The sequence below is a fragment of the Cydia strobilella genome, chromosome 13, assembly GCF_947568885.1.
Source record: "Cydia strobilella chromosome 13, ilCydStro3.1, whole genome shotgun sequence".
NCBI classification, from domain to species: Eukaryota; Metazoa; Arthropoda; class Insecta; order Lepidoptera; family Tortricidae; genus Cydia; species Cydia strobilella.
The window spans coordinates 3,246,608-3,270,670 of NC_086053.1; the positions used below are offsets into that span (position 1 = coordinate 3,246,608).

The 24,063-nt window shown below is 39.8% G+C and overlaps 1 protein-coding gene across 1 annotated transcript; it reads left to right on the plus strand.

Annotated features, from left to right (window-relative positions):
- The first annotated feature begins 859 nt into the window (after positions 1–859).
- On the plus strand, positions 860–23,749 carry LOC134746886 (cyclin-dependent kinase-like 1). Its single transcript, XM_063681459.1, has 17 exons — positions 860–986; positions 10,422–10,530; positions 11,044–11,184; positions 14,543–14,737; positions 15,197–15,366; positions 16,121–16,242; positions 16,542–16,716; positions 17,022–17,094; positions 17,482–17,550; positions 18,875–18,944; positions 19,295–19,371; positions 20,292–20,501; positions 21,327–21,416; positions 21,993–22,042; positions 22,459–22,565; positions 22,906–22,982; positions 23,595–23,749. Exons 2-17 carry the CDS (start codon positions 10,453–10,455, stop codon positions 23,649–23,651), a joined length of 1,761 nt encoding a protein of 586 aa, XP_063537529.1. The 5' UTR covers positions 860–986; positions 10,422–10,452; the 3' UTR covers positions 23,652–23,749.
- Positions 23,750–24,063: the final 314 nt, after the last annotated feature.

Consider the following 24,063-nt stretch of genomic DNA (forward strand, 5'->3'; position numbering starts at 1 on the left):
TTGACAATCAAGCCTCGCTACGACAACGCACACCATATTCATACTTGTCGTCAGTGCAGGCTGTCGCGCGTCCGTAGCCGCCCGCCCCCGTAGCACCGTAGCACCGCGAAGCGTAGCACTTACTACATTCGTAGCCGGTACTTTAGCCTTAGTGGGTTTGACGTGTGGGGTTTAGAGATATTTCGTGATATTACTTTATTATTTGACAATAATTATTTGAAAAATCAATAAATGAATATAAATTCTGTAGTGAAATAAAAAAAAGTTCTGTAGTGAAATAAAAAAAAAATAACAATCCGAAATTGTTACGATGAGTTATAAAATATGCTACACTTTAAGTTAAACTAATTACACATAATTATGTATACGAGTATGTATGTGACTAGGTTAGGTTTTTTTATATATTTCATGTTGTGTTGTAAGTGTTTTTATTTATTAATTTTATATGCATATTATAAATATCTTAACCTAAGAAGAGAAATAAATAAAGGAAATAATAAATGTAATAGCTTCGCAATCAATTTCGTAAACTCACGGTTTGAAAGACAACTAAATTGTATGACTACTTATATTTAACCTAGTGTCTGTATATGATAAGACTCCTGACTAACCCCCTTATTCATATAACTTTACGAGCCTCATTTAGTTAAATTATGTTTTATCCCTTTCTTAGAAATACATAAGTCAAAATGTCAGATAAAGACAAACGATTCATAGCTAATTTAGGCCAGTAGTTTTTTTTTGCGTATTTTTTTTTCGAAAACGATTTTTTTTGCTCTATACAGCACAACTGAGGTTTGAACCCACGATTTTAGACCACCGCCACACACATGTTAAAACGGTTAATTAAAGAACAGTTTTAAAAAGTGACATTTAAATCACAGTGTAAAGAGTGGGTGGAACTTTATTGCCTGATTGGCTGAAATTAAATTAATCATTTAAAATGGTGACTGTCGCTTTTCGTGTGGGAGCCGCAACAATGTGTGGTGAGTTTTTTTACTATTTTTTTCCTGGTTCTAGAAGTCGACCTAATTTTTTGCATCTTGGCTGTGCCGGCCCTAATAAAGAAGGTTTTTTATTTTATTTACCTACACATTTTCACACACACATTCACATTTTTTTTTGTATGTCAGGGTCGTAGCAAGTGGAAATCCGTGGTCTCTGCCTACTCCTCCGGGAAATAGGCGTGATTATATGTATGTGTATGTATGTAAATTTTTAGTCCGTGTAAGTTAATTTGGCACAGACTTAAGTAGAATAAAGTGAGTGAGTATCATTATAAACGACGTATTTTGAAAAAATCTGAACGTCAATAATGACATAGCCACACTTTGTCACTGCATTATACTCTGCAGTATAACTAATTGGTACTTTACATAAAGTGTTATCACCGTCGTCAACCTTCACGTTTTCACATTGAATACAAAGTCGTTTCCTCTCATTAGTGGAGCTTGACCTCATGCACATTTCACTGGTCATAAAACACTGCTTTGCATTCAAGGGCTTCGTGCTTATCGCAAGAATGCAGCATGATTCATTATGGCTACTTTAATATATTTAAATTATGTCATGATATAGCGCTCGTCTCTTAGACTATTCAGAGCTATTTACACAAATCTTCAATGTGACGTGCTGGTGCCAACACTCCATACTCTCAAGCGCGCGGTTGTTTTATGCGATAAGCGTAACGTTGAACGCATGCTTTCACGGAATGTATCAAAAACCGGCCAAGTGCGAGTCGGACTCGCGCACGAAGGGTTCCGTACCATTACGCAAAAAACGGCAAAAAACCACGTTTGTTGTATGGGAGCCCCAATTAAATATGTATTTTATTTTGTTTTTAGTATTTGTTGTTATAGCGCCAACAGAAGTACATTATCTGTAAAAATTTCAACTGTCTAGCTATCACGGTTCATGAGATAGGTACAGCCTGGTGACAGACGGACAGACAGACAGACAGATTGACAGACAGCGGAGTCTTAGTAATAGGGTCCCGTTTTAATACCTACTATTGTGAATTTTTGTTATAATTTTATAAAATGTACATTATTGATTTGATTATTAATAATTACTACATGAATACAAACTAATGAAACTCAATAACAGTTTTGAATGATTCAAGGTTAGTTTCACTAGACTTATATTGACCGGGATATGGACCGTGATTACCTTTTGTATTGTTTTAGAGCTCCCTATATTTCGACGCAGTTACATGCATCTTGTTCACGGGTAACTGAAGATACCGGGTGGGTGTCAAAGTTGTGTAGACCGCGCTCGGTCTACCCTCATTCGTGCGCGTCGGCCGCGTTCGCTTTCAACCACCACTAGTCGCGTAACTATACAAAAGGGAATCCCGGTCCATATTCCGGTATATCCCGGTTGATATAAGTCTAATGAAACTCAATAAAATCATAATCGTACGGGAAGTAAAGCTAAGCAGCAGGATTGCGTGTCCCTGCCGATTTGCTGCGATATCACGATCGCTAATCAATAGCGGCCGCAGTCGCTTCCACGATTTTTTTTTATGAATCATATTTGACATTGCATTGTACTGGTAATTTGATGATTCCAAATTTGGATGGCGAATTAGCTGTAACACAAATGATGAAAGTTGTTTTTGCGCATTATAGGCTACAGATGGATACAGTCTAAGGAAAAAACGTGCCTCGAAAATCAAGAAAATTTGATTCTCGCTCAGAGGGCGCTACTAGTTTTGGCCTACAGTCGTATAGATGGCGTTGACGGTTTCGTTTGTTATTTTACAATTTTAACGCATATCAGTGAAAGAACATGGGTCAAAATCATAAAAATAATTAATGCAAATAAAAAAAATCATTTATCTATATTTAAATACATTCTATCGTACTTTTATAAATCTTCATTTTTAGTTTTAAAGTGTGTCGACAGATGGCAGTGAATTTACTGGGGTTACAAAATTTACTATGACAGTACCGCTCTAGTATAAGTTACTCTATATAGGCTACTGATAAAGCTGTTGTGATCGTGTGCAATTTAGAGAGAGATGAGTGGAATGAACAAATTTTTGAAAGAATGGAATTAAAGGCATAGGTGAAATAATATGAGATGCGGATTCTAAATCTTATTAAAAAGGGCTTCATTTTTAGTTTTAATCGTGTGTCGATAGATGGCAGTGAATTTACTGTGGCTACAAAATTTACTATGACAGTACCGCTCTATCCTATTATATCCTCTTTGGATTAACCTATATTCTTGTTTCCGAACCAGAATGTCGTGCTAATCCTTTATTACCCTTCGGTAATAAACGACGATTCGGGTTCGGTCGACAACCTGGAGAGCTTGGCCTGGGAATGTTTATTAAGCAGTTGAAGGTGGGGCATGAGGAAAAATTATGGCAAAGCGCGAGTAGTATTTACCTGATGAAGTTCAGTAGGAAAAAGTTACAATTGCCAGTTATCTAACCTCTAAATTCATTAAGTACTTGAACTATGTATAGGCTATTATCTAAATATCCCTAAATCATCATCATCATCATCATCATCATCATCATTGTTTATTCAAGAACAATATTACATTGTGTTTGAATTGAAATCTTAAAACTAGGCACAAATCTCCACCTTCACGATACAGATTTCATCGAGTGCACATGGTTTTATTTTTTTAATTATGGTATGGCATCGTAAGTTATCTATTTATTGAAGCATATGTTTATGTTTAGATATCAAGTAGTAATAAATAAGTACAGCTACTTACTTACTTATTACTGCTGTGGCGCAACGACTAAGTGGATCTAGGCCTCCGACACAAAAGACCGCCATGCTACTCTGTCCAAATCCAGAGCCGTTTCTGTCCAGTCGACGGCGCCGAGTTCGCTGAGGTCTTTCTGCACTTCGTCTCTCCAGCGGTACCTAGGGCGTCCAGACCCAATAATGATTGACATGTAATATTTAAAATATTATGAATAAATGTCTATGTCACACACATACAGACAGCTATACCTATACTTACACTTACATTAAATACTTTTGCTAAAATGTACCACCTGAATTCTCAAGTCTTAAAGCGACAAGAGAACCTTATATGTATCCATATTTCTATGGTGGTAACCATTATTATGCATCATGGTATTGCGGATCCCTAGACTGCACAAATTAGGAATACCGTGCCCGTGATGCGTGTCTCCTACCGTCTTTTGCATTATGCCTGGTTATAACTCCGCAATTTTTATATACCAACTTCCTTTCCGCTCCTGCTATAAATTACGAATGCAACGGAAAGTTTATGTTTTGCTGTGCTTTTGCTATCATTATTTTGGCGGGCGTTTTTATTGTATATTGCGAATCGAATAGTAAGTAGATTTTCGTTTCGTAATCATGGGGAAAATATGTCATTTACAATATGATTACTCTAATTACTTGGCCAGGAACTGTATTATAGTTATTTTTCATCGTTGCAGTCCATTTTGGTAGGTACAGTCGCCATCAGATATATCAGAGCGGCCGAGGTGCTCAAAATATCTGAACACGCACTCTAACGCCTTGACAATAGAGGCGTGTTCAGATATTTGTGAGCACCTCGGCCGCTCCGATATATCTGATGGCGACTGTACACGTAGAGTTGTGCCGTTCACGAGAACGTTCTTCGTTTCCTATTAGAAATATTTTCGAGTAAGAACATTTCCCATACAAAACAGAGAACAAGAGAGCTTAAGCTTCGATTTCAGACGTTTCAAGCAATTTTACTATCATGCATGACAAAACGCTCAACTTCAAAAATGGCCGTATCAATAAACAATGACATCACCTTTGACATGTCCGTTTGGCATTGACCGTTCCCCATTAGCGTCACGAAACGTGTGGGCAGCTAAAAATTTTACAATTTTGAGCCTAATATCCTCCACATTCGTTCTAAAACGTGTAGATATTATTTTGTCCAATGTCACGTAAAAATAATCGAAGGACAGACCGATTTGGCAATTTGTTATGTATGGAGACATTAAACAATGAGTTTCGCGTGCTACCCTCGATCGATTTGATTGCTTTGTCAACTTTGAGTGGGTTTCATGTCAAATTGTAAGACCTAATATTTATGACAATTATGACTAGTTTTTAGAGGCACTAGAATAATAATAGGAGATTGCATTGATTCAAAGGACTGGTTTATGTCAAGGATTGGTTTTAATTTAATTATATTTAAACAATGGGACGCATTCGATTCTGTGCTGCGCCTAGTTTGGGGCCGATGGATATTAGCCTAATTGTAAAATCTATTTTTTTGTTAACTTCAATCTGTGATGTCAATTTGTAAAATATTTGGTAAATAAACGATTTGCATTTGTATTGATTCTACCTACCCAGGTAGCAAAATGACGTCAAATGACGTCAGCGACGTCATAATGACGTAATAATGCCGTCATTATGACGTTGCTGACGTCATTTTACGTCATTTTGCTACCTGGGTAAAATTGCGGCAAAAACCAATGACAGGGTCGAGAGAAAACGGGAGGCCTTTGCCCAGCAGTGGGACACAAAATTAGACTAATAAAAAAACTGCCTAGGTAATTAGGAGGCCTGTGCCCAGCAATGGATCGTAGGCCTTCTGTAATGCGCGAGAGAGCTTGGGCTATAGTCCCCCCCCCCACGCAGGCCCAATATGGGTTGAGGTCATTTAAACTATTATATGTCCTTCCCGAGGCCTTAACTTATACCAAAGAGGATATAATAAGATAAAGCGGTACTGTCATAGTAAATTTTGTAACCACTATAAATTCACTGCCATCTATACTTTAAAAGTAAAAATGAAGATTTATAAAAATACGTTAAAATGTATTTAAATATGGATAAATTTTTTTTTTTATTTGCATTAATTATTTTTATGATTTTGACCCATATTCTTTCACTGATATGCGTTAAAATTATGAATAACAAACGAAACCGTCAACGCCCTCTATACGAGAGTAGGCCAAAACTAGTGGCGCCATCTGATCGAGAATCAAATTTTCGTGATTTTCGAGGCACGTTTTTTCCTTAGACTGTATCCATCTATTACGGAGTTATATCTATCTTTGCTTATACTTACTTACTGCTGTGGCGCGACGACCCGAAGTGGATCTTTTCCTCCGACACCAAAGACCGCCATGCCACTCTGTCCAAAGCCGTTTTTGTCCGTTTCTGTTTATACCAAATTTTATCTAAATCGCTTAGGCGTTTTAAGCGTGAAGAGGTAATGAATGATGAAATGAGACTTTCACATGTACTTATTTATAACTAGGGAATGGGGATAGAAAGCACGCTGTTTGCTATTAGGCAAACACACCGATTCTAAATTCAAGGAATAATTTTGATTTGAAAAGTACCTTCGAAATACTATATTGATTCATTTAATAACAACTTATTGATTATTGAAATACAATTGAAAATTAAATAAATAACTACCTAAACATAGAGTATAAAAATTAAACTAACCTAAAACATAAAACCCAATCATAAAAAAAATGCCCCGTCCAACAGGTCGGCCTGCGGCATGGACCCCATTACGCCGGCGGCGTTACCTCTCTGTACTTACCGCTAGGGCGATACGCTGAGAGAGGTACGCACCGAATGTATTTTGGTTTCAGAACTCTAAAGAGACCTATTAAGCGCGTTCGATTGGACTCTATTATTATTTTAACTTTACAAAATTACTTACACCAAAGATAGATATAACTCCGTAATAGATGTTTACAATCTAAGGAAAAAACGTGCCTCGAAAATCAAGAAAATTTGATTCTCGTTCAGAGGGCGCCACTAGTTTTGGTCCACTGTCGTATAGATGGCGTTGACTGTTTCGTTTGTTATTTAACAATTTTAACGCATATCAGTGAAAGAACATGGGTCAAAATCATAAAAATAATTATTAAAGCATTTAAAAAAAATCATTTATCCATATTTAAATACATTTTATCGTATTTTTATAAATCTTAATTTGTAGTTTTAAAGTGTGTCGACAGATGGCAGTGAATTTACTGGGGTTACAAAATTTACTATGACAGTACCGCTCTAGTATAAGTTACTCTATGCTTACACCAATCTAAAATCGATACCTGTCACAGTCAACTTTTTAAACAAAACAATTTAAAGTACAGGTGTACTTTAAATAGGTAATTATTTGAATATGTATTCAAATCACAAAGCGTTTCATGCCTGAAATGAAATTAACATTAAATGACAGAGTTCTGCCTCTGAATAATTGAGAACTGTGCGCAAATGTAGCCTGGATTGCGGGTGTGTAATTACATTTAGTCGATGGATCACAGTGGACAGGGCGCCAGTAAAGACACAGATTCCATTCACGTCAACTGCCATAATACGTTGTTGTCATTGTGGCAGCTGATCGGCTAAAAGTAAAGTTACCATCGGTCTAACTGTCAGACAAGTAATCTTAAAGAATTTAAAAATACATTAGGATTTTCATGACATACTATTTCGAACAAATTTTAATGCAGCATTCATGTTAACTGCACAAGTTTTCTATAGGGACGATAAGCACGAAGTTTTTTTCTCTATCGCACAGCCGCATTGACTGCCAGCATCATGGTCAGGACAGCAATAGAATTGCGCGCGTGCGATAGAACTAAAAAATGGCGGGTGAATGTACTAAGTTATTCGCGCTCAGCGTCCTTACTATAGGGAGCGTGCATAAACTGTAGGGGGCAGCACAGGAGACGCCAGATTTTTGGCGCGAGGCGTAAATGTGTAGTTTATGCTTCCAAAGTAGCCCACAAGATGGCAGCACTTGCTTTGGCGTAAAGTGTCAATGTCGTCAATACATTGATTAAGATAGATGCGTAAAATCTAAGACAATCTCGTGCTTCGAATTTGACAGGTAAACGAGATGGCGCTGTACAGTTTCATACATTTTGCGGTAACTTTGATTCTCAATAGTTGACGTTTGACAATTCAGTGACCGCAAATCATATATACGGCGTAGTACAGCGCCATCTGTTTTGGATGTCAAACTAAGGGGCACGCTTTTTTCAAAGGCAACCTCTCTATTACGATCAATTCTATTTGCTTTAGCCGACCGACCTACTCTACTGCTCCCCGCGGTTTGTGTCAAACTGTCATACCAACCCGCCCCGCACCTGGTTCTGCCGCGATTCGTCCCATATTAATATTCTATGTAACCCAGAAGTCAGTCCGTGAATATCATGAAGTATATACCGTATACTTATTCGTTCAGTCATAATTTCTGAACCGGGACTGTATATTATAGACCTTCAAGGGCTTCAAGTCTCTAAAGGTCGTTTAATGAACCAAAGTCCAAAAGGTATTAACTTTTTACAGTCCACTTTACAAAATTAAAGCCATTCAGGTAACAACTTAGCTAAATCCCCTTTTAACATGTGAGGTAGTTGTGTAAAATTACAAAAACTCATTAAATAAATTACTTGACCTTGACAACTGTTGTTGTTTAATCTAGATCATAAATTTATATATATAAACGTAAAAGTCCTGACTGACTGACTCACTTAAATCAACGCCCAGCCCAAACCGTTGGACCTAGAGAGCTGAATTTTTCACAATAGGTAGCTTTTATGACGTTAGTATCCACTAAGAAGGGGTTTTTCAAAATTCATCCCCCAAGGTGGTGAAAAAGGGGTTGAAAGTTTGTATGAAGATCATAATTTTTTTTGACTGCGGGACTTGAAACTTCGTAAAAAGGCATATTATTAAAATACAAGAAAAGTAATATCAGCGTTTTTAAATATTCATCCCCTAAAAGGGTTAAAATGGGGTTGAAAGTGAATCTATTACAAATGCTTTGTAACTTCTTAGAAAGGCATTGATTCCAAAAAAGTTATTTCAATTGGGATGTAACTTTATATGCGGTACAAATTATCTTTTAAGCTAGGAACTTGAAACTTGGGTTTGTATTAATAGTTTCGGGAGCGAATATTTTTTTAAATAGTGGACTAAATCTTCTAAGAAGGTCCAGAGGGATCATATCGGGAACAATTTTTTTCAGTTAGGGTCTTGAAACTTCGTAGTTTGTGAAAGACAAATTTTATGCGTTGTATAATTATTAACAAATGATTAACCGTCCCTACTGACATCTTTTGCTGCATAATGTTCTATATTATGCTCATGCAGAATATAATATATCTGATACGCGTGCGCGTGGTGGTTATATTATAACCACCAACATACAAATCCACGCGTACGAAGTCGCGGGCAACAGCTAGTAAATTATGAGTTGTCACGATTTAAACAAATTATAAGAGTAAATAAGTGTTCCGTTTGCCAAAACGAAGTTTTGCACGGAACACTAAAAATGAGGCGAGGTACTGTATCTGCATCTTAGTCGCTCGAATATGCACTAACTCATGTTCTCACCCAAATAGATCAAATACGCTTAACTGTCGAAAGTCCATGGTCATCAAGGTCAGTTAAACTTAGACTTAAACGTGAGTGACGCCTTGATATTGATAAATGGTCGGACTAATGCTTGACGTAAGTTAAGGGACAAGGTTAACTTTTCAAGTACAGTCAACACACAGTCAACATTAAGTAGATAGTGACGCTTAAAGTGGCCAAATATATCGTTAAAACCGTTACAGACGGGCGTACAGAACCTCGACCATGTCCTTGGACGTACGGCGGACACACAGTGTTACACACGATTGATTAGGCCTTTACAGCTTTAACACACTTTTGTTACCATAGACAGAACATAATAATGTCCCGATATAGCTGGTTAGTTAATAAATCAAAATTAATTTAATTTAAAACTTATTTCTAGCAGGGACAACGTGTTTTCATGATATTCTGCTAAGAGTCGAAAGATATAGGTGTGACGACGAGCGAAGCTCGCGTGTTAGGTTAATCGTGATCAAATAGCGCACGAAGCTGAGCGAGCGAAGCGAGCGTGCCGCCGCCGCGGCAGATAACCATTTTTAACTGGTGAAAACGCGTTTTATTTAACCGGTACCACAACGAGGTTGACTAATAAATAACCCGACATTGTTGTGCGTTTATTGAGTTCAATTTAACGATTCCACCGCGAATAATGTGCCGTAATAAGGAAGTAGGACAGTTATAGACACCGTAACGAGTAACTTCTGAATGTTTAAAACACATTTAAAATGTTTGCCGCCATGCATAAAGGAAGGACCAAATAAATATTATATTTTGACAAATAATTGTTTGGAATATATTTCTTACTTCATACATCTTTTACAAAATGTCATTAAAACTAAAAACTAAATTTTTTAAAATATTGTGGCTGCGCTTGTAAATTCCTTCATATCAGTCATATGCTCAAATTACGGAAACTAAACTGAAAACTATAGAAAAGGTTTTCTTCGCTGGAATTTGACAGAGACCGCATGTAGCTGCGTAGCAAACGTTTCTGTATAATGCTAATAAAAAAAAATGTGACAGATAAAACCATATTGTTTTCAGATTCATCAAGTAACAGCTAAAATGGCCGGCCATGAGGAGCAAGATGCGCCGTTTGTCCCCCTCCACCCCTAGCAGCCGGGCCATGGACAAGTATGAGCAGCTAGCTGTCGTGAGTACTATTCATCAAGTAGCAGATAAAATAGTCGGCCATGATCAGCATGTGCTGTTTGTCTCCCTCCACCTCAAGCAGCCGCGCCGTGGACAAGTGTATGAGCAGCTAGCTATCGTGAGTACCTACTCAAAAACATTTGTTTATTTTATTTTATTTATTAGGAAAACTTACAGCTAAAGTAACACGTTACACAACACAACACAACACCAACAACAACAACAACAAGTATCTTGACACTCACCATAGACATGTACCATCTTCAGCCGCAAAAGTGCATGGCGACTTCAATGAATTCATTCATAATTTCTCCATGCAATTTCGCAGCTCACTGTACATCCAATCGAAAAAAATATGGTCACTTTGAATACTTCATTTATAATACAATTTTGCAGCTCGTTGTAGATACCTTAAGAATACAACGACATTTACTATAATAGGCACGTGTAGGTGAAATTTTATATCTGCGATACAAAAACAGCTTAGTACAATTTAGAATCATGTGTTCCTCAGGTCGGCGAAGGCTCGTACGGCGTGGTGCTAAAGTGCCGCCGCCGCGACACAGGGCAGCTCGTCGCCATCAAGAAGTTCCTCGAGACGGAGGACGACGCGGCCGTCCGCAAGATGGCGCTGCGCGAAATACGAATGCTCAAGGTATTACCAAAGTGAACTTTATAGCACAGTGATAAGGGCTAGTATGGCATGCTGTTGTGTTACACAGGGCAGCTCGTCGCCATCAAGAAGTTCCTCGAGACGGAGGACGACGTCGCCGTCCGTAAGATGGCGCTGCGAGAGATACGGATGCTGAAGGCTGAAGTGAACTTTATAGCACAGTGATAAGGGCTAATATGGCGTGCTAAAGTGCCGTCGCCGCGACACAGGGCAGCACGTGGCAAGATACAGATGCTCAAGGTAATATTCTGCCTGGGGCATCTCTCTCTCTCTCTCATTACTCATTACCGAATGGTCTTAGAGCTAACTCAGAAGGATTATTCAAGTTTTTGTACGCCATCAGTCAGGGTATAGTGCTACAATAGTTATTTGTGCAACAAGAGAGGAAAGTTGGTGTTTCTTGCGAGTGTTTATTTTGAGTCCCGAGAAAGCGAAAGACTCTATAATTGAATCACGAGCGAAGCGAGTGATTCTAAGGTAGAATCTTGAGCGTAGCGAGGGACTCAAAAACACGAGATGTAAATAGTTATTTGTTATACAAGGGTGCAAAGTTGTATTTTACCCGCGAGTGTAGAATTGAAACACGAGTAAGCGAAAGGATTCTATAGGTGAACCACGAGCGAAGCGAGTGGTTCTAATATAGAATCCTGAGCGTAGCGAGTGTTTCAACACACGAGAAGTAAAATACATTTGCGCCCGTGTGTAACACAAAACTTTTCACCTCACTATAGCGAGGAAAGTGCAACATCCACAGGCGTTAGAACATCTTCATCACTGGAATCACTCATTTCTTTACGATATTATAACAGAAAACTCTGGAAGTTGAGTATTTTTACGCCAGTCGGTGAGAAAAGGTTTTAAGTAAAAAAATTGTTGACAATGTTGACATTTCTGATGTATGAAATGTCAACGATGCGTTTTGAAATTGCATCGACTCGACTTGTGCGTTCAGAATTATATTTAACATCATTATAAAAAAACAAACGTTTCTTATGGAATTTTAAGGTTTATGACTTAAAATCATTAAATAAAGCTAAATTTGGTATTTTTATTAGATTCTCTAACCATTTATTTAATGATTATTAATATCGAACGAACCATTATCATGGGCGTTTTACGTTTTGTTATCTGTCAAGCTACTTAAACACGCTCCATCCAAGGTCAAATTATTTTCCCCACTAGTGGATAAAACGCGTTTTTCCCCGCTCGTATTGAAGGATAAACGACAACTTTCCGAGCTAGTGAGGGGAAAATAACTTTGCTCTCGTGTTGCACACATAATTTTTCACCTCAGCAGTGAGAACATATTAAAGGTATTTTAAATTACACAGAATAAACAGAAAAAAAAGTATTATAATATGTACGATACGATACGATACGATTCGGGACGGGACGGGACCGGACCGTACCGGACCGTACCATAAAAAAAAAATTAAAAAAAGTATGAAGTTCATGGCCTTCACTAAATTAAAAAGCTACATTGTGTCACTCCCTGGAGTGAGGAAAGTCGCACTTTCCTCACTCCAGGGAGTGACGAAAGTAGGCTTGTTCGAGCTGCTGAGGTGAAAATGTTTATTTACCGCCACTGTAATCAGTTTGACATATACTCACAAATAAAAACACTTTGAACTTTGAGCTGGAAGAATTGGAGTCTCGCGCCAATACAATGTATTGGTTGTCATGGTTGCAACGAATAAATGATATGATGTGATATGATACATGTACGGACAGATACGAGCGATATGCACGCGCGGATTATAACTAAATTACATCATTGAGATATCAAAAATGGACATCTTATTTATCAGTAACTTATCTTATCTTATAGTTTCGGGGGCCCTTACGGATACACTTCGACCCATAGGGATCTTTTGTGCAGTTACTCCCTAGGAAAGATCCGTCCGCTACTCAAGAGCCTTCCCCACCATCTCCATATGATGATGGACCTTATGGGTAGCTTTTTGAATTCCTTTGGTACCAGGTAGCCTGTTCCAAAGTCCTTCATTCTTTGTCTGGCGAGGGCGTGACATTCACACATAAGGTGTTCTATTGTCTCTTCCTCTTCGCCACACATACGACAATCGGTGTTGTCAGCGTGCCCCATCTTGGCCAGGATTCCCTTGACCCCGTAATGGCCAGTAAACACCCCCGTTATTATTTGGAGTTGCCGTTTGCTAAGTTTCCAAAGCTTTTTGCTCCAACCAGAGTCTATCCCTTGTATAAATTTATCAGTAGGTACATAAGCATAAAGGCATCCTTGATTGGGGTAAATTTCACAAAAAAATCTGATGTCTATAACTTTTACACTAGAAATAGTAAGGTTTCAAAATTACCCTTTCTTTAAAATGTTCCTACACAATCAAACATAAACAACACCACGTTAACTTTCTTGTTTCTACTACGATTGGCATTGGCTCAGAAACGACGAAACATCGCATTAGTCCCCATGTTATTACGTCAACCATAGACCTACATTTTCTAGGCCACAGAAGTAAGCAAATTTTAAATCACATCAAACACTGAATTACCCGCGAATTACCCCTGAAAGTTGTATTGTGCCTACGGTTTTCGATGCGATTTCGTCGCAAGGCATTGATTTAGGTATTACAATAGAATGTTCAAGGTTCTAGGTTTTAGAAATGAAGTTTTTCCGATACTAATCTATTAATAAAGTCATATCAGTGACTCAGCAATACATTCAAATTATTGTATTTGTTGTGGTTTTCTGTAGATATTGGTATTGGTATCTAGATTATTTTGAAATTGTAACAAATTACTTGTTAAAAAGGTATGTTATTTGAAGTTTAAATGTTCGTTTTTATGAAGCTATTCTAAATGTTAAGTTTTTCACACATGCAGTCTGAAAAGCAAGCAATTCCCGATCTAACTATCTTAGTTGTTTACTTGAGTACCGCAAAGCCAAAGCGTATTATTTTAGCAGTAGGTATATGTATTTAGTCATGTGACTCGTGTTTCACCGTGGCCTAAAAGTAAAAGCGTAATAGAACATTACGATACAAATGCGAATAATAGGACATTCGCACATTTATCGTACAACGTTTTACAGTACATTTGACCCTTGAAATTTTTGACATAATTACGTAAATTATTGCACTAGTGCGGAAAAGTAGCACCATAATGTACTGTCCGCGCGCCAATTCCGTGCATTCGGAGGTCGAGGAAGTGGGGGGGTGTGCGCCGCGCCCGTACGTACAAAATGTCACCACTCTGTCATGACGCCCAACATTCCTAACATTCCTCAGCCGTGCACGGAATTCGCGCGCGGACAGTACTGTAAAAGGTTTTAAAACAATGTACATGATATACTTGTTTATTCCAGAAACTTCGCCACGAGCACCTAGTGAACATGATCGAGGTGTTCCGTCGCAAGCGGCGGTTCTACCTCGTCTTCGAATACCTGGACCACACACTCCTGGACGAGCTGGAAGCCTCCCCTGGAGGCTTAGGAGAAGATACCGCTAAAAGGCACCTCTACCAGCTTTTGAAGGGAATCGACTTTTGTCATCAGAATTCTGTAAGTATCTACTTATACTATAATTATGTTGCTTTTATTAGAAAGTTCAGATGTCTACCTACCTACTTTCACCTGTGTTCTTAGTTATACGCTTTGAAGAAACGGGCCCTAGATTTTATTTTTTAGATTGGAAATTAATTAGTAGGTATCTACTTGGTGATAAGACGAAAAACTTCAATTATGAATTGTAATTTAATTTTGTAACAATATAACAAAGCTGGTTTTGGCTGCGAGTAGACTAGACTTAGAGCTTCGATCAAGCGAATCACTCATTAATAGTCTAGTAACAAAATTTTGACTTGGTGGTTCACTAGGTGGAAATAACTTTGGGTCTCACACAAACAATATTTTATTTACTTTTCAAGCTTCTAAGCCGGAAAATGTACAACTACCCTAAAATAAGATACAAGGGAAGGAAAATAGTAATCATTTCCTTGAAAATATTTAATCTTCTTACAGATCATCCACCGTGACGTGAAGCCAGAGAACGTCCTATTGTCCAAAACAGGCATCGTCAAGCTGTGCGATTTGGGCTTCGCCAGGGCTTTAGCGGCGCCAGGCGAGCCCTACACGGAGTACGTAGCCACACGGTGGTATAGGGCGCCGGAGTTACTGGTAGCAGAACACAGGTAGGTTATATTAGACCATCCATTGAGGCATTTTCCTCCATCATCATTACCGAAATACGTCCACAAGGTCCAATCCTTGCGATCTGGATCTGCGGGACTTGTTAGGTGCATGAATTCTCTTACTGAAGATGTTATCTAACCTGCGTTAGAAGCCATCGCGGCCATCAGTCACCATGCATCCCGCCTACTGGCACGTCAAGTGAGGTAGCTCTCTTAGCTATGCCTGTTGGCATAGACCTTATTTTTTCTACTCCATTCATAACAAAGTAAACACAGAAAACTTCTGTTTTCAATCAACTTGAAGCTGTGCAATTTTGGCTTCGCCAGGGCTCTGACGGCGCCAGGCCAGCCCTACACGTGGTATAGGGCGCAGGAGTTACTGGTATAACTGGTAACAGGACACGGGTACTTTATAGGTACATGGAGCAATAATCAGATTCATATACGACATCGCTTAGACGCTAACTCTTCAAAAGACTCCCGGAAGATATACACATCACTTATAAATAGGTTTAGATGACAGCTTCATTTTTATATTACACTTATACGCACTAGAAGGTTGAGGTCTCCCGGGTGTAAGAGAACTTCTGGGCCCAGCAGTGGGATGAATGTAGACTAAGGATTAAAGCCTCATATCAAAAGAACTGAAGCCAAATGGAAAGCATAAAACCTTATCTATCTGCGGCTACTGAAAAATAAAGTTATGACTAAGGATTAATACGTATTCGATTTTAATACTGTGCCATGTTGTTAGGTACGGCCCCGAAGTGGATATTTGGGCAATCGGCTGCATGTTCGCTGAAATGTTGACCGGTGACCCCCTGTTCCCTGGCGATTCTGACATAGACCAGCTCGCGCTCATCATCAAGACTGTCGGTGAGTTTCAATATTAGGAACCTTCACATCAGCTAGACCAGAAACTTTGGCTCCGGTATAATCTGCCTAAAGGGAAGTAAATAATGCGAGCACCGTATTTGAATTACTTTTGTACGAAATATTTAACAGTCTGCTAACAAACAACATATTGAACAAGGAAATATGAAAAAAAAACACGGCTTTGGGCGATATTTGAACTTGCCGCTTCACCAACATAGCTACGTAGTCTGTTGAGAAAGATCATCAAAAATAGTCCAGTAATACTTAACGTCACCTTATTATTTTTTAAACATTTCCAGGCAAGCTACCCCCGCGCCACCAGCAAGTTGTAGCTCGTCTGTCCGGCGGCGCCGCGCTTGGGACCGGCCCTCGAGGCTCTCTACCCGGGACTGGGCATGCCAAGGACTTGCTAGCGGCATGTTTGAGGACGGAGCCCCGCGCGAGGCCTTCTGCCGGTGCCCTGCTTAGGCATAAGTGAGTCGTCTTGGTGAACGTCTCTCTGTCCGGGACGGAACATGCCAAGGGCTTCTAATGGCTTGTCTGAGGATGGAGCCATAAGCCTGAGGCCTTCTTAGGCATAAGTGAGAACCTTGTATGTTGATGCTGGTCTGTGAGGCTTTATCCGGCACGAGGCATGTCGAGGAACTTTAAGCGGCTCGTCGAACCCCCTCGACACACGCGAGTACCTCTGCCAGTATGCTGCTAAGACATACATAAGTTATCTTCTGTGTTAAAGTACAAAATAGACCCTTTGACAGTGAACTTTATATTATTTTTAGATACTTCACTCATGATGGCTTCGTGGACGTCTTCAACGCAGAACTAAGGAAAAAACTAGGAAAGGAACTACAGGTATTTTGTATATTACATTACATCTGGCAGTCTAGCATAAGTTGCGTTCTCGCGCGCGCGTCCATACTTGAAGTCGCGCTAAATGTATGGAGTCGCGCGCGAGAACGCAACTGATGCTAGACCGCCTGGTGACATAAAATATCGCAGATTAACGATAATAATAATTTATGTAACTTTAAATTTAGGTATTGTAGCCTTGATTTCAATGATCCTAATTGAAATCTATTGATTTCAACACGATTTGCACTCATTATTATTTACTTTAATGGGACTTAATCGCGTATACCTCGTCTTTCTCCGAGATCACGGTGACGGGGACGGGGACGTCCTCGAAACGTCGAAGGTTAGTTTTAAAGCTTAAGTAAAATTGAAATATATTGTCCACAGACACCTCCTCAGCAAAGCACGGCGCGCGTTGGGAAACCACGTCAACAATGGACGCTGAACATAATCCCTGTAAGTTACATTTACCTCAGTTAGTTTAAATACTAGGTGTACTGAGGTACACCTAGTTGAACAAACACATGTTTCAAATGAGGGCTAACGCGTATGAATTCGCCGCTAGGGGCGCTAGTGTAGATGGTGGTCTTTTCCATAGTTCGAAATGTCAAATGTCACTTGTCACTTCAATGACTGACAGCTGTTCTTTAGTCTTTTGGACCACCGTCAACAGAGGCGCCAACTGGTGAGCAAAAAAACGATAGCCCTCATTGGAAAGAAACAGGATGCGACATGCAGGTTCTGTCAGAAGTCAGAGGAGACTGCAATGCACATTCTCTGTTCCTGTGGACCACTAATGTCAAAAAGAAGTGCCTACTTAGGGCGGCACAGCATTGCAACCCTAATGAGGTACAGAACATTACAGCCCAACGAATCTGGAATTTCCTGGATTCAATTGGCATTAGTAATGAACTTTAAAGTGCCGTCACAATAGACCAATGATAATTAAATAAATAATACATTTACCTCTTTATAACGTTTCAAACAATATCAAGACAATAAGCCTTTTAAAGATTATTTGACATTTTCAAACCACATTGTCGATTGTCGATAAGGTTGATTTCAAATTTAAGCTATATGGAAATAGCGCCTTATTGAAAACAGATAATAAGTACTCTTTTGGTTGAGAATGGCACATATTTGTATAATTCGAGTAATTCGGACGGTGGCCGGGTGGCCTATCAACTGGTATAAATGCAGCTTCCGACCTGTCGGCACATTAACTAGTGCTTGAGCTAATTATTGCGGACCCGCTCCCCTAATTAGCCGTGTGTAGTGTGTTGTGTCCCACATGTCCCATATATATATATATATATATATTTACCTTTTTTTTACGATATGGTAATGCTGTTACGTATACCCCATGTGACCTAGAGAGGCGTCGGGGGTTATGTGGGACTCCCATCTCCCTTTCCTTTCTCTTAGCGAGAAAAGGACTAAACCCACTAAACCCACATCGGCTTTACTCGCATTGCCGTATGGGAGACGTCATGGGATCGCGAACATTCTGCCATGACGCCCCTGAAACCATATATACCCTAGCATAAATATCATATATGATAAACCTATACTCCAAAGATAGTCTGTGTATTTACGTCCCACACCACATGGCGACCCTGCCAGTGCGGCCTTGTGCTTGCGGTCCCACACCACGTAGACAACGCTAAGAAGGTAATGATGATGATTCATTTTGTAACTGCTTTAATTTTTATTCGACACGGTACAATATAGTCGTAGAAACATTATTGGTAAATAAAAACCCTAGATTTTTCCATTTTAGGACCACAGCAGCAGGTCTTGTACGGAGAGCGCGGCCGGAGAATCTTTGTTAGACTACAATTACACTCCAGGTGAGTTTAAGCTTTACAATAATTGCCTCCTTGAATGCTTTTGGGGTAAAAAATTCATGTACGAGTAATCGTGAATCGACTGAACTGGCGGCCAGTACCTTTTTTAAATACTCGCCTATTGATGCTGCCTCTCACTGATCGCCGCTGGTCGGACATCTGCCTAAAGCGAGGTTTAGACTAGCAAGAACTTGAATGCAATTTACGTTACATTGCTGACTAGTCTGACTACTAAGGTACTGCAAACTGCATTCAAAATGTTTATCAGATACCGCAATGTAATGAAAATTGCATGCAAGTTCTTGCTAGTCTAAACCTCACTTAAGAATCAGCACTCAACTTATCTGTTTCAGTTTCAGAGGCTCAAACGGAGACAGTGTCGGAGAAAAAGCCATTGCACCCCTCCGAGGCTTCTCACGTGGCCGCTGAGGTGATTATTAATATGTACCTATATTAAAACGGGTCACTCATGTATTTTAAGTCGAAAAACGCTCGACATGTTTCACTCCGTACCGAGGAATGTCATCAGGAGCTTGCGTAGGCGCACCGGCGTAGACTGCGGGCCTCAGCTCCCCGCGCCCGTGCATGAGGCGCGAGGCGCAGGCGCGGGCGCCGGCGGCGGCAGGGGGCGGGGGCGAGAAACTACCCTCGTTTTCGGCATTATTGTCAAGTCTTGTTTTTAAAATTTCTAATATTTACGAGGTGATTATTAATTTAATTCCTGGGACACTATTTGGCTTGATAAAGTAACTGACGACACAAATATTGCTGATTAGAGTGATGAGTTTACTACGACCACTACGACTAAATGGAACTGTCAAATTCTTTGTATGACTATCGTATCGCTAGTTCGGTAACTAAATTGAGTTAACACTAACACGGTAGTTACCTCAACTTCTGTTGCTCGCTCAAATTAAATTGTGTTCCTACACTAGTAATGATAATGCTGTATTCAGCCCACCGCGGCGTATCTCTTTATTTCCACCTCCACCGTGTTTGAGCTCTTTAACATCGTCTTGACGTACTGTACTTGTATTGCTCACTGTAATTTTCTTTGCGCGTCATTGCAATGTGCAAAGAAATTTACAGCTAGTAATACTAACATGGGTCCAAGCATACTACCCGAAATGGTGGGAAAATGCCGATGACAGGGTCGAGTGTAGAAAACTAGGGGAGGCCTTTGCCCAGCAGTGGGACACCAAAGTAGGCCAATAAAAAAAATACAAACACGTTTGTATTAATAAATAACGAAGCTGATACCACTTAAGGAAATACTTATGGATTCTCCTAGGTATTTCCATTACCACAAAAATTACATACACAAATTTTGAGACCATATGACTGTTCTAGCGTGTTAACGCGTTAGCGTTAATATCGACTGTTATTTCGATGGCTTGTATTTTGCAGGCAAAATTAAGACTCAATAAGAAGACACCGCGCCCTAGGCGAGGCGCCGCTATCACTAGTACCTCAGTGGCGCCGATAGCTAGGCCTATTTTCAAGGGACGTGCGCCGCGCGTTGCAAGGAATACAGGCGTTGCTTCCTTGGCAGAATGTCGCGTAGTGTATTATTTTCTTTTTGTTTTGACAACCCTAATTTTTAAGTTTACCGTGACGCGAGGAACCAGAACAACCTTCGGGTGCTGTGAAACGTCAAAATTATTTTCATTGTCTTGTTTTTTTGTCCCCAAAAAATGTGACGTAGTGGAGCTTTTTGTACGAGATGAAATTTTGTTTTAAATATTTTTTTCTCATTTAAAATATAAAATACAGCTAGAAAGACATGCGATTGCACTCGACTATTTTATTTATTTGTTAGAAGACAGAAATACAAGCGTGACATAGTGGTCAGAAACAAGCTTACGAAAATAATTTTGACCCAGCTTTACTTTCGGCATCTCGCGCACCATTATTCCACTACATTATTAGGTATTCAATATACTATATTATGATCGAGAGTATATCTACGAATGCAAAGGCGGGATTCCACCAGTGTGCGGCTCGGTGCAAAAAGCGTATTCAGTAGGTACAAAAAATATTGTACAGCACAGTGCTGCACACTGGTGCAATCCCGCCTTGACATTAGCTGTTTCTAGTTTCGCTTAATCAAGTTTAACCGAATCCCGAATCATTAATTGTGTCAAAAATGTCAAAAATGTCACTGTATATTCTTACTGTGCAATAAAGTTTAAAATAAATAAATAAAAATTAATTTTCTTTCTGACTTATAAAAGTAAGTTACGATAAGTTACGAATTTAAAGTATAACTTTAACGAGCATACGGCAATCCTTTGAAAATAGGCCTAACAGAAGTGACCACTAGCAAGTACTTTATGAAACTAATTGTTAAACTGGTAGGTGACAACATGTAAACATCGTTTTCAGAACGCATCACAGGCGTCTCGAAAGTCGTATGCGACGGTCACGCGCGCGCCGACTCGCGCGCTTGCCCCTGCCCTGAACGACACTTTCCAAGTAAGTAATAATACAATGAAGAATAGAATATAATAGAAATAGTTTATGTGTAAGCAACTAAGCACAAATACAGAGTTGTTCCGGAGTTGGGAACTGTGCTTACTTATGGCACAAATGGAACTGGTGCGAGTCACCAGTATGCCGATGTGGAGCACCCGAGCAGACCGTACACCACACGGTATTTGATTGTCCTCTAACCAGATACCATGGGCAGGTGGAGGATTTCACCACCTTAACCAAGGAAGCGGTACAATATCTACAAACTGTAAATCTCTGAAGTAGAGTAACACAAAAAGCCATACGAAAAAAAAAAAAAAAAAAAAAAAAAACACAAATACAGAAGAGAAAATTATACAAAACAGAAAAAAACATAGGAAGGAGAAAGTGCTACGAAATGGTCTTCATCTCACCATGATGCTAAGCCACTTCCAGCGTTGATCATCCGATAGACCTGCCACATCAACTACTCCCAACTAGGAATACACTGGGACACTGACTTTCACATAAACGAGTAAATTGATAAATAACAAACACCGTCTCTGACCAAATAACAATTTATTATTACGTATTTTCCAGAGCTTCAACGTGCCCGTAAATTCCTACCCACGGACGCCTTACATCAAGAAGTGAGTGAAATTTTAGTATGAGCACTAAAATATTGTTACCTAGGTACCGACCGACATCAATTTAAAAGAAATATATAAAGATAACAATCACCTTTTATCACTTTATAAAAGGTTCTGTAGAAAAACCTATTCATGTTATATATAACATTGTAGCTATAGCATTATTAGTGGCGTAACTAGGGGGGGGGGGGCAGAGGGGGCAGGTGCCCCGGGCGCCATCCAAAGGGGGGCGCCAAAATGGGCAAAAGGCAGCAGCAGGGAAACTTTTGTCAGTCGTCAGGGGGCGCAAATTTGATGACTGCCCCGGGCGCCATATCCTCTAGCTACGCCCCTGAGCATTATTTACCGGTAATCTCATAAAGCAAGCTCAGAATCTAAGTAGGTACATCTCTAATAAGGTATCTATTTTCGTGCAGGGTGAACCATAAGCTGGTGATGGACGAAGACCTAGTGCGAGGGCGTGCGGCCGCTAAGAAAGCCTTCAAGAATCAGCCAGATTTCTCCTTACCCTACGTTCCAGGAGGTACTCAGTTACCTGATCATTTCTAAACCTTTTTGCAAGGAAAATCAATACTTCTGTTTACTCACAATTCACAAATTAAACCCGACGAGTTCCGCGGACGCGATCGAATGTTGTCTGAAACGTTTAAAGTCCGACGGACGCGATATCGCACACGCGATTTCACACAAAATGTAGATGATAAGTCTAAAACTTCTGGGACTTCTTTGGGACTTAAGGGGTTAACCGCCATCAGCCTGTCATCCACCACTCTTTAGCCTCTGAGTCTGATACCATGCAGTCCATTACAGTCTACCTTCATAACCTTATATTAGTTAATTTAAGCCTTATCTCTGTCTTTCAGCTAGCAATAGCCCAGTGAAGATAGCAAAGAAACATCTGCCAATTGGTGCCAACAAATCCTGCGAGAATTGGGATGAGGTAATTCATACGTGTGTGTGATTTCGTCCTATTCGTAGGGTTTGACCTATACTCATAGCACATAATAAGTAATACGACCGCTATACTCATAGCACATAATAAGTATGACGACCGGTCTGGCCTAGTGGGTAGTTACCCTGCCTGTGAAGCCGATGGTCCTGAGTTCGAATCCCGGTAAGGGCATTTATTTGTGTGATGAGCACAGATATTTGTTCCCGAGTCATGGGTGTTTTCTATGTATTTAAGTATTTATATATTATATATATCGTTGTCTGAGTACCCATAACACAAGCCTCCTTGGGCTTACCGTGGGACTTGGTCAATCTGTGTAAGAATGTGCTATAATATTTATTTATTTATATTTAATAGTATTATCATACTCATAGCCATCCGGTTGCATCCTTATCAAGCACATTCCTTGATTGCATCACCTTGGACATCTTGACAGATTGCACACGTCACTAAAGGGCCCACTGACTATCAGTCTGCCGGACGATATAGGCCTGTCAGTTAGAACAAAAATTTGACAGCTCCGAACAACTGACAGGCCGATATCGTCCGGCGGACTGATAGTTAGTGGGCCCCTTTCTTTCATACTCCGTTTGCTCTCAGCGGAACGCGGAATTGGCATCCAGTGCGAGAACGCCCACGAACCTACCGTACATGTGACAACACGGCCACGGGTTGCTCCGGGCCCTCTTCTACTAACCACTTCGATACCACAACGGAATTGTCTTTTACTACCAGACCAGGGCTATAACCGCGAAAATCGAAGTTCGCAAATTACGCCTTCATTGGACTAAAAAAGACCCCCGCAATTTGCGAATTACTGTTTTCGCGGTAGGCCCCCTGATAGCATGAGTTGCATACTCGCGCGCGTGAACGCAACTCATGCTAGCCGGTCAAGTTTACAAAATACCTACCAGATATATTGCCAAATTTCAAATGAAAAATGTCTAAATACAACTGTAGCTAGTTATAGTCTAACTATAGCTATAACTTGTGCTCCGTAGATACAATATAAAAACTAGTAGTTTTGATAAATAGGTATGGTACAGTTGAAATTTTATAAACTGACCGT